At 39.7% G+C, this 14,995-nt stretch overlaps 1 protein-coding gene across 3 annotated transcripts in view; it reads right to left on the minus strand.

The window, feature by feature from the left end:
• Nucleotides 1–414: 414 nt before the first annotated feature.
• Nucleotides 415–14,995, minus strand: part of LOC113580384 (chloride channel protein 2-like) — a 66,516-nt gene continuing 51,935 nt past the window's right edge. For 2 of the 3 annotated variants that reach the window (XM_035533937.1, XM_035533936.1), the window contains 9 exons: nucleotides 11,239–11,372; nucleotides 10,092–10,282; nucleotides 9,438–9,549; nucleotides 8,740–8,804; nucleotides 8,405–8,473; nucleotides 5,474–5,509; nucleotides 5,292–5,396; nucleotides 4,180–4,266; nucleotides 415–4,061 (listed from right to left, as the gene is read on the minus strand). In XM_035533937.1, the coding sequence (XP_035389830.1) occupies nucleotides 3,867–4,061; nucleotides 4,180–4,266; nucleotides 5,292–5,396; nucleotides 5,474–5,509; nucleotides 8,405–8,473; nucleotides 8,740–8,804; nucleotides 9,438–9,549; nucleotides 10,092–10,282; nucleotides 11,239–11,372 (994 nt within the window). In that variant the 3' untranslated portion in view covers nucleotides 415–3,866. The remainder of the gene's footprint in view (nucleotides 4,062–4,179; nucleotides 4,267–5,291; nucleotides 5,397–5,473; nucleotides 5,510–8,404; nucleotides 8,474–8,739; nucleotides 8,805–9,437; nucleotides 9,550–10,091; nucleotides 10,283–11,238; nucleotides 11,373–14,995) is intronic. The other variant, XM_035533938.1, reaches the window with a different exon arrangement.

The following is a 14,995-nucleotide window of genomic DNA, read 5'->3' on the forward strand; positions in this document are numbered from 1 at the left end:
CAGCCTTATAATAGCTGCACCAGATTGAGATCATTTGAGATTATTATTTACAGGCAATGGTGCAAATACTTCCTTTTCTCTCTGTAACTCTAGAGAACTGAGAACTCACACCTAAAACACAAATGTCTGGAGTTTAGCAATCACCGAATCACAGATCTCAAATACCCTTAAGTGACACCAAAGTCATTCATAGCCAATCAGAAATCAAGGAATTGTAACAGAACATACATATGAGATTGTGTGTGACGTTCATCTAATGAAATGCATGAGGAAGAAAAGACAGACGTTTAGCTGCTATGGAAAAGCCAACAGCGGTTTAGAAGCTAAGGGAGAAGGAACAGGCCAACCAGGACACGTCAGCAGCCAGGAGACGCTTCAGATGGACAGGACAAGAAAACAGCTTCACACATTCACAAATGTTAAAATTCTCTTTATTTATCCCTGATACAAAACAATGCTTTATTTATTTTTTGTTCTCTTAAAAATAGCAATGCACAAGTGTGTGCACACACTTGCGATTGTTTTATTTGTTTATTGTTTTTCCTGTTCATTTCACACAAGGGAGGTTTGTGATCAGGTTTCCAATGGTCCCAGGTGGTGAACACCATTTGTGCCTTCCACTGTCTGACAGCAGAATGCAACTTTTTTTCTTTACAAAAATAAGGTTATTGTCTCCTACCTACATCATGGTCACAAAATTCAACTCTAGTTACACCCATTCAAAGAAATGAACAACCGTTATTGCACAAATTCATTACCTTAGATCATTCAAAAGAATAACATTAATAACAAAAATATAACTCCTATTGCTCTACTTGGTTGATTTAAGTGATTGCTAATAAATATGTGCTTGTGATTAAAAAATGCTAGCAAATTAGGATCACATTGGACATAAAAAACAAATAATCAAAAACAGAAAAACAAGTAGACAATTAAAAAAAACCAACAACACTATAATAGAGAAAAAGGAGTGATTTTAGTCCTGCCCTATTGTTAGGAAAATTAGAGCCAAGATCAAGTTACCATGGTTACTTGACATGATAGAGTATAATATGTTGCAGTGTTTCTGTCTGTCTGTGCATGTTTTTCTGTATTTCTACTGGTCTGATAAATGGTTTGTGTACGTGTGTGTATGTGTGTGTGTGTGTGTGTGTGTGTGTGTGTGCACGCGTGTATGCGTGCTCACAGATGCATCTGTTTATATTCTGCAATTCTCACTGAAATCACATTTGAGATGCTATAGGCACTTAGTGAGATGAAACTGCTAATATTTTTCTGTTCAGTTGCCTTTAGGTTTGTACATGAAAAACTGTATACATGAAAGATTCAGGCAAAATTACACCATAATGGTGACAATATGGCCACAATACTAAGACAATCCATAAGGAGATTTCTGAACATCACCAATACAAATGCTAATGCATTTCTTGGCAAGGACTGCAGTCATACAAAAACAAAACAAAAAAGTAGAACAAAACGTTTGATCTCAAGGTAATCTGCTTTCATTGCAGTGATGTGATCTATTAAATATATTAAATGTGTAAACCTACAAATCATACTTCTAAGGTGCACCATCAAACAACAAGCCCTGCCCTCCACCCTTACATAAGCAACCAATCATTTTAAAGCTTACTTGTCAAGGGGAATGATGGACACTTGTCAGTGACGAATCAATATTAAAATAATCTCAGGCAATTAAATAAACAAAACATCCAAACAAACAAACAAACAAACAAACAAACATCCATAATAGTGAACAAGGCAACTGTCAACAGTAATAAAAGAACATCCATTTCTGCTTGGTTTGAAGAGGCTACTTTTCCTCTTTACTAAATACTTGGTTGTTCTTTTGGTCAAGATATACGTAAGAAATTCCGTAGTCTTCAATGTGACAAGCTTTCCAATATACAAGGCATAAATGGAGAGTGACAGAGGAAGAAAATAATGAATAGTAAGGTTGGGTGCATATTAAATGTGCTCATTAAGGCATGTAGGGAAATACTGTCAATAGCTTCAGAATTCAGAACTGAGAACTTAGAATCTACGATTAGCACTGCCATTCTATAATCACACCCTCCCCTTAAGCCGTGCTTAAATCCAATGTTCCCATTTCTCAGGACCGCACCCACCCCCGAGCCAGTCTATTTTTGGTCTGGTCCAGCTTGAGACGCACCAAGGGTCAAAAAATACTGATTACCACGGAAATTCAAACTGACCAGGGGGAGGGGTGCCCATTGAGTGGACAGGAAACTGGTGGGTTTAGGCATGGCAAGCTGACTCAGCAGGATTCTAGAAGAGCTGTGACTATATTCCAGCCATATAAAAGACAAACACCCCACACGAAGCAGGGGGTTCAGCCCAGGAGAAATGTGGTCCATCGCGCGTCCATACCCCAGACCTGCAATCAGATATTGTGAAGGCCAAATCTGCCCCTCCCAAAAAAACAAAACAAAACCAAAAAAAACCTCCAGAGGCTGTTCTAGCTGTTCTTGTGCTCAACTACAGATGAATAATCAGCAAATCTGGACATGTGGACTTTGGCGAAGTGAGTGTACTGCATGTTAATGTGTGAGAGAAGAAGTTAAGATGTCACCACCCCTATATTGGGTTTTACTTGAGGGCTTCGCCCATAGACTGGAGTGTCAGGATCCTCTGATGCTGGGAAATGCACGAGCGAATACTAAGCTTGTCCACTCCTTTCAGGCAGCAGATAACAGCAGCGGTCATCTGCAGGTTAATACATGCAGACAGCTTCATTAATAAATAAAAGACGCAGTACAAATAAATAAAAACTATCAGCTTGGAGAGAGTCCTTAACAGGAGCCTTCTAACCAGCCTCTTCTGATCAATGTGTTAGGATTGGGACATTTCTACAATAAAAGCAATGCATGAGGTAAAAGGTTCAAAGCAAAAACAATTCTGCAAAACAGTTTCACATGTTTTACAAAAAAGTGCATTGCTGTCAACACAAAATTTCCAGTGACTAAATTAAATGACTACGAAATGGAAACTATGGATGCTGGCCAGTTGTTAAGAACATACTATATTTGACGCTGTAGATCTTGTTGACAGTGGGGAAAAAAAAGGCGGGAAAACACGTCCGTCTGCGCTTCAAAAGCATTCATGTATTTGAAATGCTGTCTAGACAAAGTCTGGCGTCCTTTCTCTTTTTCTGGCTCTTAATCTCACGTCCCCTCCGCTCTGTCCCTGCCTCTCTCACAATCACACGTCCTGGTGTGGCACCTGGTGCGGTGTGCAGGCATTAGGAAGGCGTTTCTCTCCACAGAGAGGGGAGAAGCGTGAAACGTGTGCGTGCGAGGAAAAAAAAAAAAAAAAAAGGGAAAACAGGAAGAAGGAGGAAGGAGGGAAGGACATTCGGATGAGAACCTGAATTTAGAGAAGGCATAACAACCCCTGATATTAGAAGGGCTCCCCTTCACCACATGAACACAAATGTCCATGGGTTCTCACGTGCATGTGTGCGCACACGCTGCCTCACGTGCGCGCGCACACGCCCACACAGCCGAACAGAGAAAAGGCAAACCCAAAAAAAGTCCTCGCGCTTGCTTTCTTGGAGGAGTAAAAAGAATCAGTGCGGAAGGAGCGGGACGTAGAGGAACGGGTCACAGGAGGGGTGGAGCTTGAGCAGGCAGAGCATTAAGCAGGAAGCTGAAAGTGCGGAGCATACTCTGAAATGTCAATTTTTTCTTCTCACTCACATACACAGAACAAAAAAAAGGCCCATCAGTTACACCTCTCGTATCCATTCGGTCTGCTGCATCCATCATCATCATCATCATCATCATCATCATCATCATCATCATCAACAACTTTATTCACCGTCCCCATTTTACAATGTCCTCCTTTTACTGGGATTTCTCATCAGAGTCTGAAGGTTGGGGGTCTCGGGGTAGTGTCAAGTTGGTGTGGCGGTTCCACAGTTTGTGGAGCTCAGTCACCTCAGCGTCGCTGCTGCTGGTACCGCTGTCCCTGAAGCTGGCCAGAGGGGGACGTACTTTTACCCCCTTCACCGTTACAGAGCCCTCAATGGCCTTGCGCAGCTACAACACAAAGCGTTATGCGTTAAAAAAAAAATGATATCCTTTGTGAATCTCTTTAAACATCCACCAAGAAGTGGGTTTATTTCATTTTTGTAAACAAAGCAAAGCAGCCCCGCACCTCTCGCAGTGACACGACTCCTATGAGTCGCCCGATGCTGGTGACGTAGGCGTGGTCCAAACCCAGTAGTGAGAAGATGGTGTGAGTCTGAAACATGCACAATAAAACACCCGTCAACTGATGACATTCCAGCAACACTTCAGCAACTTTGCAACTACCAGTGTAAATAAATGTGCAGAAATAAAAACAAAAGCACACATACACACATGCACAAAAACATTTAAAATGCATTTAAAAGTCTATAATTAGTTCGTCATCTATCTTCTTGCGGGTTCATGTTTCCTAAAAAAAAAAAAGAGAAATAACTTTGTGCCCCTCTCTTATTAAAGCAAACAGTGCTATTAGAGACTCAGATCAGACCTGATACGCTTTAATTATTTAATCGGGTGTAAAATACTTTTGATGAGAGGTGGAAAGTATCAGGATTATTCGGAGAGAGGAAATTTACTAACCATCTTATTCCCTAAGAACACTGTCCCCATAGCAACAGTATCACTACCAGAGCAGAAGCAACAATATCATTACGTTTACCATGGCACCATCAACTGATACACTTCAATACACACACCCAAGCACATTAGAGCACAAACTTTCTCCTTACAGAGTAACAGATACATAAACTGATAACAGATATAACAGATACACAGAGCACTGACTTCCTGAAAGAATAGACTTGTGTGTGTGGGGTTGGGATGGATTTATTCTAAAATCTCACTTATACATATTTAAGAAGTAGAATGCGGAAATTAGGCTAGTGGGGTGTATATGCATGACTGTGTGTGTGTGTGTGTGTGTGTATGTGTGTTTATAAAGTGAGTGGGTGTCTGAAGGGGGATGAATGGAAAGCATTACCACATCCAATGCTCTAAGCAAGAGGGAATTTGTTTTATGGACATATATGTGTGCGCTCCTGCCAGTTTATGGCCACTCACATGATGTCAGTGTGTAATACTGTACAGAAATATGTGAATGTGTGTACGTGTGTGTGTGTGTGGGGGGGGGGGGGGGGGGGCTGTGGACAGAACAATAAATAGCAAAAATAAATAAACGATTACACGATTAAAATGATAAATGTATGAACAAAGAGAACATACCCACACAAACACACTTACCTTGTGCAGTGATGTCCGTTCCACTAGCTGAAAAGGGGCGGGGTCTATCTTACAGTTATTAAAGTTGACCTGCTCATCAAGCTGTTGCTCCTCCCATTCAGCAATCTGTAGTCAGTGACCAGACAGATTTGTAAATAGTATACAGAAAAACTGTGTGAGTGTGTGCATGTGTCATTCCTCACCTCTCTCATAGTCATGTCATCCTCTACATCTTGATCCTAGAGAAAACGTCAGAATGTGTATATGAGAAATGTACACAAATACACACATACCTAGTCTGAAACTCTAGTAACCTTAGCAACTGTTGCTCATGCCTAGACAATGGTGTCCTACAGTAGAAATATATAACCAAACAACACACGTGGTGGGAGTGTGTTTGCTTTATGCATGACCTCCACTCCCCAAAACACACACACACACACACACACACACACACACACACACACACACACACACACACACACACACACACACACACACACACACACACACACACACACACACACACACACACACACACACACACACACACACACACACACACACACACATCTCTGCAGCTAGCTGTTGGTAGTGGGGAGAGTTGCTCCAGCACACAACACGTTGCATCAAATCCAATCAGTGTAAGGGTTTAACCAAAGTCGGCGATTGGAAACCTATTTAAGAGGCTCCCCATACATTCACACAAACATACACATACACCCACAGATAAATGACCGACTTATGACTTTAAATGTCACTCAGCAATAGACACATCACACCATTTCTCATTTTCTTTCCCCTCCGCCAGTTTGATTTCCCACCGGCCCAAAACGGAATCAATGACATTCAGCAGCCTTGCAAGCTGCCCACACATGCACAAACTCAGCCTATTGATCATCAGCCTCTCTTTCACTGCAGGACTATCACGCTAGTGAGATCGAGAGTGACAAAAAAAGAATACATCTATGACAAACATGCATACACACAGATGACAAATCAACCTTGGAGGCATAACTCTTTAATAAAACAATCATATATTTGCAAAAAGTAATAAGTATAGTAAATGTTATTTAAAGGACATGGATGTTTTCAGAAAGAAAGAGCAAACAACAACAACAACAACAACAACAACAACAAAAAGATGAAATGGTGATTAGTGTCTGAATGACCACATGACTGCATGTATTTGTGTTGGGGATGTGTTTGCATGTGAAAACTATGAGGTCTAATTTAGCAGCATTCTTGAGAGAGAGAAAAACATCACTGAACACATAATTACATCTCAATTTTCAGTAAAGGTTACTATCTTTGTTTAAATTTGTGATCCATTTTGGATCCAGTTTATCCTTTTCATTCTCATTTTGGTTTAGTAATTTTTCCTTATCGTTTTCCTCAATAGCTTCAGCTTTGGTTATAGTTTACCATATTAACTTTAATGATTAATGACAATTAGATAACTGTAATTCAATTTATCCATATTTACTTACATTGAATGAGCAGCTAAATGCAATTACTACTATGGCGATGTGCCTTTGCCAGCTTTATATTTCTGTTGTAAAACTGTTAGCTGACTAACCAAACAGCTACTACAACTAGCAACTTGAAAGGACTTCTATATTTCCAATAATTACAAACAAGACATTCACACCAACTCAGCATCTGTGCTCTTTCAAGAACTGGAGCTGTTTGGTCAGTGCAGAAGACACCAAATTTGGCTTTACCAGACTAATTCAATTGATAAAACTAACTTTTAAATAAAATTATAAAATTTTAAAACAGATAAACAGATTAAAAAAAAGCACACTTTCATTTACGAATATGATGTTGATAAGGAAAGCCAATGGCTAGAGCAGTGAAGCTCTAAATTCCTAAATGTGAGAAAGGGTGGTGTAATGGCTAACAACTCCGCCTACTCACAGTAACGTTAAATGGGACTGACTAGCTTTGAAGACATGGCTGATGATAGACAGCTCAGCATGCTAGTTTAAACCCGTCATCCCTACTATGACAGCTCAGACTATAGTCACATCAAACCTTTGACCTTTATCCTCAGATTCTGGATCAGAGCAGCACTTAACTACTTACAGCACAGATTTCAGCATTATCTAAAGTGTTCAACCGTGATTATAAACAAACACTTTGTAGTCCTATCTACTCAGATTAGCCCAAAAGGCTGGCTAAGTACTAGTTGTAATAGCAACACAAATCTGATACCAGTATTTCACAACCACCTATACATTTTGTTTACATGTAGAAAACATTCCATTCAACATGATCAGAGAAATTATAATGCAATGTTAAATTAAGCTTGAATTACTGAAAATTGTTCAGTATAAAACCTAAAATTTGGGTGTGGTAATGACGGTGGCAGATTGCATAGCAAAGTCCTCTTTAATGCATCTTGAAAATATTCAGTTGTGGAAAAAAGACCACTGCAAAATTGTCAGTTTCTCTGGATTTACTATTTCTCAGTATGCGCTTGAGTGAACAAAAATGAAAATGTTTTTATTCCATAATCTACTGATATTTCTCCCAATTTCCATATTAAAATACTGTCATTAAGAGCATTTATTTGCAGCACATGACAAAAAAAAAAGCAATGTTTTCAGATCTTGTTCACATTTATTTAAAAATAATCTTGTTCATATTCATTTAAAACAACCCAATTTTGTCTTTACTTGGTAGGAGAAATCAATATTTGGTGGTAAAGACCTAATTTACAACCCTGGCTTTCATCTGTCTTGGTCTTTTTCACACTAGCATGGAATGGCTGCCATACATGTGGAGATTAAATTCTGGAGTGGTCTCATTTTTTCCAGACCTGTATATTATTTACATGTTGAGGTTACTTTATTACTCTTTAATAAAATTCAGATACACAAAAATCAAATCAACTGATCAAATCAATTGCTGACTTATGGTACCTGTAAATCCAATGCAATTACAAAGTACAAATAGTTTCTGCCACTGCATTAAAGAAGGTCAAAGGTCAGGAGCAGGCATAAGGGAGAGGGGTGTTCATGATTAGGCATATGAAGACAAATGTCTGACTCAGATAAACTGTGATGTTCCATGTTGCTTTTGATTTTTAAAAATTATTTTTTGGTCAGGTTACGGTCTAGGGTTCTTACCACGACCGATATCCTCACACGTTTGGGCTTTCTGTGCTCAGGAACCACCGTGTTCTCCACGTTATTGTTCTTCCATTGGGAAACAAGGTCGCAAACATTACGATAAAAAAAGAAAATGATTCTTTAGCTTACGTTTCACACCTCAAAAGCATCAGCGAAAAGAGGTAGGAGGCCAGTATTTGAGTGTGTCAATGTAATAAGATCCTCTCAAACAGGAAAGAGGTTGGGAATCAAGAGAGAGAACAGCTGCACGTGTGTGTGCGCGTGTGTGTGTGAGAGAGACACAAAGAATAGGACCACAGCAGCACCACCGACATGAGCGAGACTTCTCCTACCTCTGCTGCCGCAGACTCTGGATGGGCACAGAAGAGACTCTTTAAGGCAATGCCTGAATCCTGGCCTGAGAGAGACAGACAGAAGGAAAAATAAAGGTGAGAGAGAGCGCAAAAGGGGAAGAGAGTTCTGTCACTTGTGATTAGGATGCATGAGAACTTTTTTTTTTTTTTTTTTGCACGTTTAAGTGCCTGAGAATGTAGTAGGGGTGCACAATATATAATTTGTTAAACATTGCAATATCTTTGCGATACAGCAGAAGGATGAAATATGCTATAACAAAACGTTTTAATTGACCTTGAGTGGTGTGACATGTCAGACATTGCAGATAAGTGCTGTGACAACGTTCACATGATCTAAGAAATATAAATCATTTGATGAAAACAATTCTGACCAGCCTTTAACCATTTGAGATGAAGGATTCACTGTTGTTTGAACATAATACAGGATTTCTTATATCTCAGTGTAAATTATATTACTGATCATCTCTAAACACATGTGATATGCAGTGATGGGTAGTTTAATTTAGGAACAGTTTGTCTGGGTACACTTTTGACATTTTATTTGTTTATTGTCAAAAAGTAAAAACTGCCATTCAATCTACTGTATAACACACACACACACACACACACACACACCCATGTGCACACGCATATATGTATGTATGTATGTATGTATGTGTGTGTGTATATTTGAATACTTGATGGTATCTCTGGTCCTCTCTCAACCACTGAATGCCTCTTAAGTGCAGGTTTTAGGGGTTTGGAAGAGACAGTACGTGTGGGACTGAAAGAAGATTCTTCTGTAGAGATCTGAAATATCACACACGTGCACACACACAAACACAATAATGCTTGAAACTCTTCACATAACAGATAATATACCTTACACTTAAATATACCCCAAGAAAATCTACATAAGTGTAATAACATTACATTATCTTAAATAGCAGAACAATTTGCTTCATTCTAACGGCTCGTTGGCTCGTGAGTAACGTTTGCTGGCAGGATGTTGCTGATCTGCGTCCCAGTAGTGACACAAGCATCCAGCACGCAGGCCGGTAGCTATTGCACTACAGAGCGAGACCCAACACTTTGACTTTGTCCAGAATGCACAATTAAAACCGGGTTAAAAAAAAACAAATAGTGGTCATTCCTGTGGTCTGGAACAGAATCTTCAACTTAACCCATTTATTATTTTCACACATTTTTTTTTATATTAAAATGAAAACAACAATCACATTTTAACGATAAATTGAAACTTCTAGTCAATAAACCAACACAGAATATTTGGTCTAGATATATTTATCTGATTTCTCCAGCTTGCAGCCTAACATAGCGGCCCACCCACTGACCTGGAAGCGGACTTCCTGGTTGACCTTGTGGTTTCCTTCTTCACTGCTGGGTGTGCTCGCGACAGACATGTGCTTCCTCTCGTTCTGAGCCTGCTGGCGGAGGTACTCCAGTCGCCGCGGGCGACCAAGCTGCTGGGATAGCAGAGTCTGCAATTGAGCACGCTCAATAGAGCCCAGCAAGATCATAGACTCTGAGAAAGGAAATGAGACAGAGAAAGAGAGATAGAGAAGGAAAGAAAGGGAGAGAAAGGGAGAGAAACAAAAAAACTTTCAGTTGTAATATCGCTACTGTACAAAATCTACAGCACCTCCTAGTGGTTGTTCTTTTACTAGAGCTTTGTCCTTACGTAGCACAGAGGCGAGCATCGCCCTGCTTGGAGAGCTGGACAGAGCATGACATAGACCAGGAAGGGATGGAAGATGCCACTTCCTCCAGTCGCTAAGCAACATGTCAGCCAATAAGTGCTTCGGCATGGTTCTGGAGGCACAGCGTAAACACCGACACAGCTGGGAGTTTAGCACACTCCTCCAAGAGTGCTAAGCTACCTACCTTCACTGTGCGGGATGTAGCTTGACATAATGCGCAAGAACTTCGGAGATCCTTCGTAACATTATGGTTGTTGTATGTGAGCACACGACAGGTGAAGATGGTAGTTATTTCGATGAGATGCTCTGATAAGCGGAGGCCTTTCAATGAGGTGTAGTAAGAGTCTGATTTGGTTGTAATTCGAAAGGATAACAGGACGTTGGACGCCATGTAGTGGAAGTCTGAGAAGATGCAGGACCCAGGGAAAGTAGACCACTAGAGTTATTGTTTGGTCCCACACCATAAGCTTTTTTCAAAGCCAATTTGAGAAAACCAAAGTTTTAAAAGGCTTAAACAAAGACTCAAGTTTTACAGGCAATAGTGAGTTATATTATTGCTATACATTGTTATGCTGGCTAAATTGAAGTAATTGGTATGTGCCTTGTGTTTGAGAGATCAATTGTGTTTATATACTCTCTGTGTGTGTGTGTGTGTGTGTGTGTGTGTGTGTGTGTGTGTGTGTGTGTGTGTGTGTGTACACACACACACACACACACACACACACACACACACACACACACACACACACACACACACACACACACACACACACGTACGTACCTGTGGACTCTACTAGAGCGAGAGTTTTCAGGCGTTCGGTCAGAAGGACGTCGTGCAGGTCTCTGTAAGTGCAGTTTAGAGTGATGTACCTCACATCCCTCACCATGATATCCTCAACACGAATATTATATTTCCTATAGTGAGACACACACAAAGGTGAAGAGAGACACAGACAGTGAGACAGAGAGGAAGGGATATACCTGAATGAACGACAAATGTAAAACTGCACAAATGAAAACACATTAAAAGTTCCAATGATGATCTGAGTTTCTCCTACTTCTGGCTCTCCACCTTTTCTTTCTTTTAATCTCCAAACATTTCCAAAACAATGGGCCAAATTCAGCAACCATTCTTAAAAAGAAATGTATTCTTAAAACCTACCTACATGGTTTTCAAGAAGATTTGGATGTTTTATTTGGGATTTGTTCTTAGGTAAGAACAGAATCAACACACCCTCGAGAGCACATTTGAGCACTGACATTTTGTCAAAAATAATGGGCGCATCGTCTTCAATTCTTCAGGTGCATAATATTATAGGATTTAAATTACAATTCTAATTATTTTTATATCATTTCTTTAAAAAATAATTAATTTTATATATATATATATATATATATATATATATATATATATATATATATATATATATATATATATATATATATATATATATTTATTTATTTATTTTATTTATTTTTTTTTGGTCTAGCCATTTTGGTCTTTTAAAAAAATAAAGACTACACTAACACTTCAATTCACTTTTTATATTAAAAAGATGCGCTACAGTATCCGCCAGGTCACGGACCTCTCCCCTTAAGACAACCTCCCCACTAGACAAAAAAGCCGATCTTCCGAAAGAAAGATAAAAAGGTTGTGGTGGAGATGCATATTACAGATTCCTGAAGGACAAGCAAAGCAGCTAATTTACACATTGGTAACTTGGCCAAAAATGGCTTTTTACTGTTAGTAAATGTGAACACATGAACCTATAGTGTTATTGGTGCTGTTCGTTCACAACCTAATCTAAATGTCATAATATGGTGTTCCCTGTTCGCTTCCCTTAGGTAACATTACTGAAAAATATTTTCCAAACAAATTTAAAAAATGTTTATTTTTTTTATTTTTATTTTTTTTTAAGTGTTGCGCTTAATTACCTGTGATATATGTAACCCTTGACTAATGTTACATTCAGTTCTTCTAGAGAAAAAATCATTTTTGTTGCCACAATATAAAAAGCCCTACCAACACCTCTGGTCAATTGCTGGAAATTCCGGAATTTCAGTAAATAAAGTTGCAATTGAACAAATCTTTTTCTTTTTTAAGTGTAGCTGAAACCGGCCTCCATAGATTTATGTGTGCACAAAGTCTTGCAATCTCATGCCCCTTTATGAGGATTGGCGGGATGTTTACATCCACTAATTAGGAACAACAGGCAAGCACTTTCAATTTATGGGGACAATGGGATTCATCGTTATGAGAACACATGAATCTGATGTAGACTTTTTCTTAGGACATTTCTCAAGAACAAATTTAACAAAAAACATAGGAAAGTATTGATGAACGAGGTCTAAATTGCTAACATCCATGCAATTTTCCACATAAGTCTTAAGTCTTCATTAAAATCAAGGGCTTTAAACTACTCATATTTAATGAAAAGATGAATAGCGGTGTGTGTGTGTGTGTGTGTGTGTGTGTGCACGCATTCACAAGTCTGGATGAATGTGTTCTGTTGATTGTACGGATATATGGTTAGACCTCAGCAAATTCTGCTGTCATCACAAAAAGAGCTACTATCACATGCACTGCTCACTTCCTGATTTTAATCTAGGCATCACACACCCACCCACAAACACCCACCCCTAGGGCATATGTAAATACACCCAGGGCACATGTGTGCGTACACACACACACACTCCCCCGGAACACTGGAATTGGCAGTGTCTCAACAAGTTGTTGCCAACCTAGCTTGCATGGCAATGACAGACTGCTTCCTAAGGCCTTCCAAATACATACATACACACACACACACACACACACACACACACACACACACACACACACACACACACCCTCCAAAAAATTCTTTCCTTATGGTGACCAAAATCAAATCAACACAAGAACAATCCATCAACACAGGAAAAAAAAAAAAAAATACAATAAACATAGTACAAGAAAATGTATTACAGGACAGAGGGCATAATCTCTCACACACACACACACACACACACACACACACACAGGATGGAGTTACATGACTATTCTCCTTGACATGTATAAAGTTTCACAAAAATTAGAAACATATTTGACAGCAGCAACCAGAGACACAGATACAAAGTATATGTCTACACGCATACACACATAGGACTCTATAACTTAAAACTCAACTACAACCTCTTAATACATTGCCTAACCAGACAAGTCCAACACAAATTGAAGTCCAGGAGGCTGAAAGGTAATGAGTGCTGATTGCAGTGGGAGTTTCTCTGCAGGAAAAGAAACGTCATCAGCCTCCAGACCCAACAACACAAAGCCCTTTTCTTTGCCTCAAATTGTCCAGCCATAATGTCAAGCCATTCCAACTGGCCATCCTAAATCTACACCCCGGAGCGCTTTCACACACCAGGCACCTGTTATGAAACTAAAACGTGACACTTTATAAGTGACCACGGCTCACAAGATCTAACTGAATTTAGCTATATTCGCTAGCTCATTCGCTATATTACACAATAAATGTCGCATTATGACATTAAAAAAAAAAAAAAAAAAAGTATAGTTAGCGAGCATAACACACATGCGCTTGAGAAATATGTAAACTATATAATGAACCATGTGTGTTTGTGGGGGTGTACTCACTCCTTTTAGTTATATCTAGTATCACAGTTACAGCATCTTTTTCTCTATGACAGTGTGTGTGTGTGTGTGGGGGGGGGAATTATGCACTTACTGTGCAACTAAGCAGAATAAGTAAGAACCTCTTGGGTGATCCTTCATTAACATGCAGAGACACACACAGGCTATATAACAGTCAACAAGAGACAACAAGGGAAAGATTACACTATACCCCAAGTATCCAGAATGTTCCCTTTTTCTTTGTGGAGTGAGAAGTGATTTATCAAGTGATTTATTCTTCTAGGTGAGCTTAATTAAAGCTGTTATAAGCAGTTCTTGCTAGTTTCTGACTTGCCCATCAAAGTAGTCCACCCTCGTCCACCCAACAGCTCTGCAAAGACCCTCCCTTAGCCTACTCTTCTGTGCAAGTGCTAAATAACTGACAGGCAGGAAGAATACCACTTTTTGTTTTTGTATTTTTACCCAGTTTTTCTCTGAACGTTATGCCAATTCCCACCCACCAGCTAGCTAGCTCTCTGTGTCAGACAACAGCTACCACCCAGGGAGAGGCTTGTTGAGTGTGTGTTTCCTCCGGGACATGTGAAGTCAATCACTACATCTTTCCAAACTGCCGTCCAAGCTGCAACTCAAGGCAGCCAAACGCAATCGGAGGAAAGTGCTAACCTCCTCCTTCAGGAAGCATGAGCACACAGACTCTGACTGGTCAATAAACATTCTGACAGAGGGCTGAGCATCGCCATCCCTCCCACTCACAACAGTGCCAATTCTGCTCTCTTGCAGTCTCGGCGATGAATGGCTGTGGGGTTCGAACCAGCAAACTAATGATGAGGGAGTGAAGGGGTTTCTGAGAGCGCATCCTTTCTGAGAGTCCCAGTCAGACAGACAGACAGACAGACAGACATTTTTG

This window comes from Electrophorus electricus, chromosome 15 (assembly GCF_013358815.1).
Source record: "Electrophorus electricus isolate fEleEle1 chromosome 15, fEleEle1.pri, whole genome shotgun sequence".
Taxonomy (NCBI): Eukaryota; Metazoa; Chordata; class Actinopteri; order Gymnotiformes; family Gymnotidae; genus Electrophorus; species Electrophorus electricus.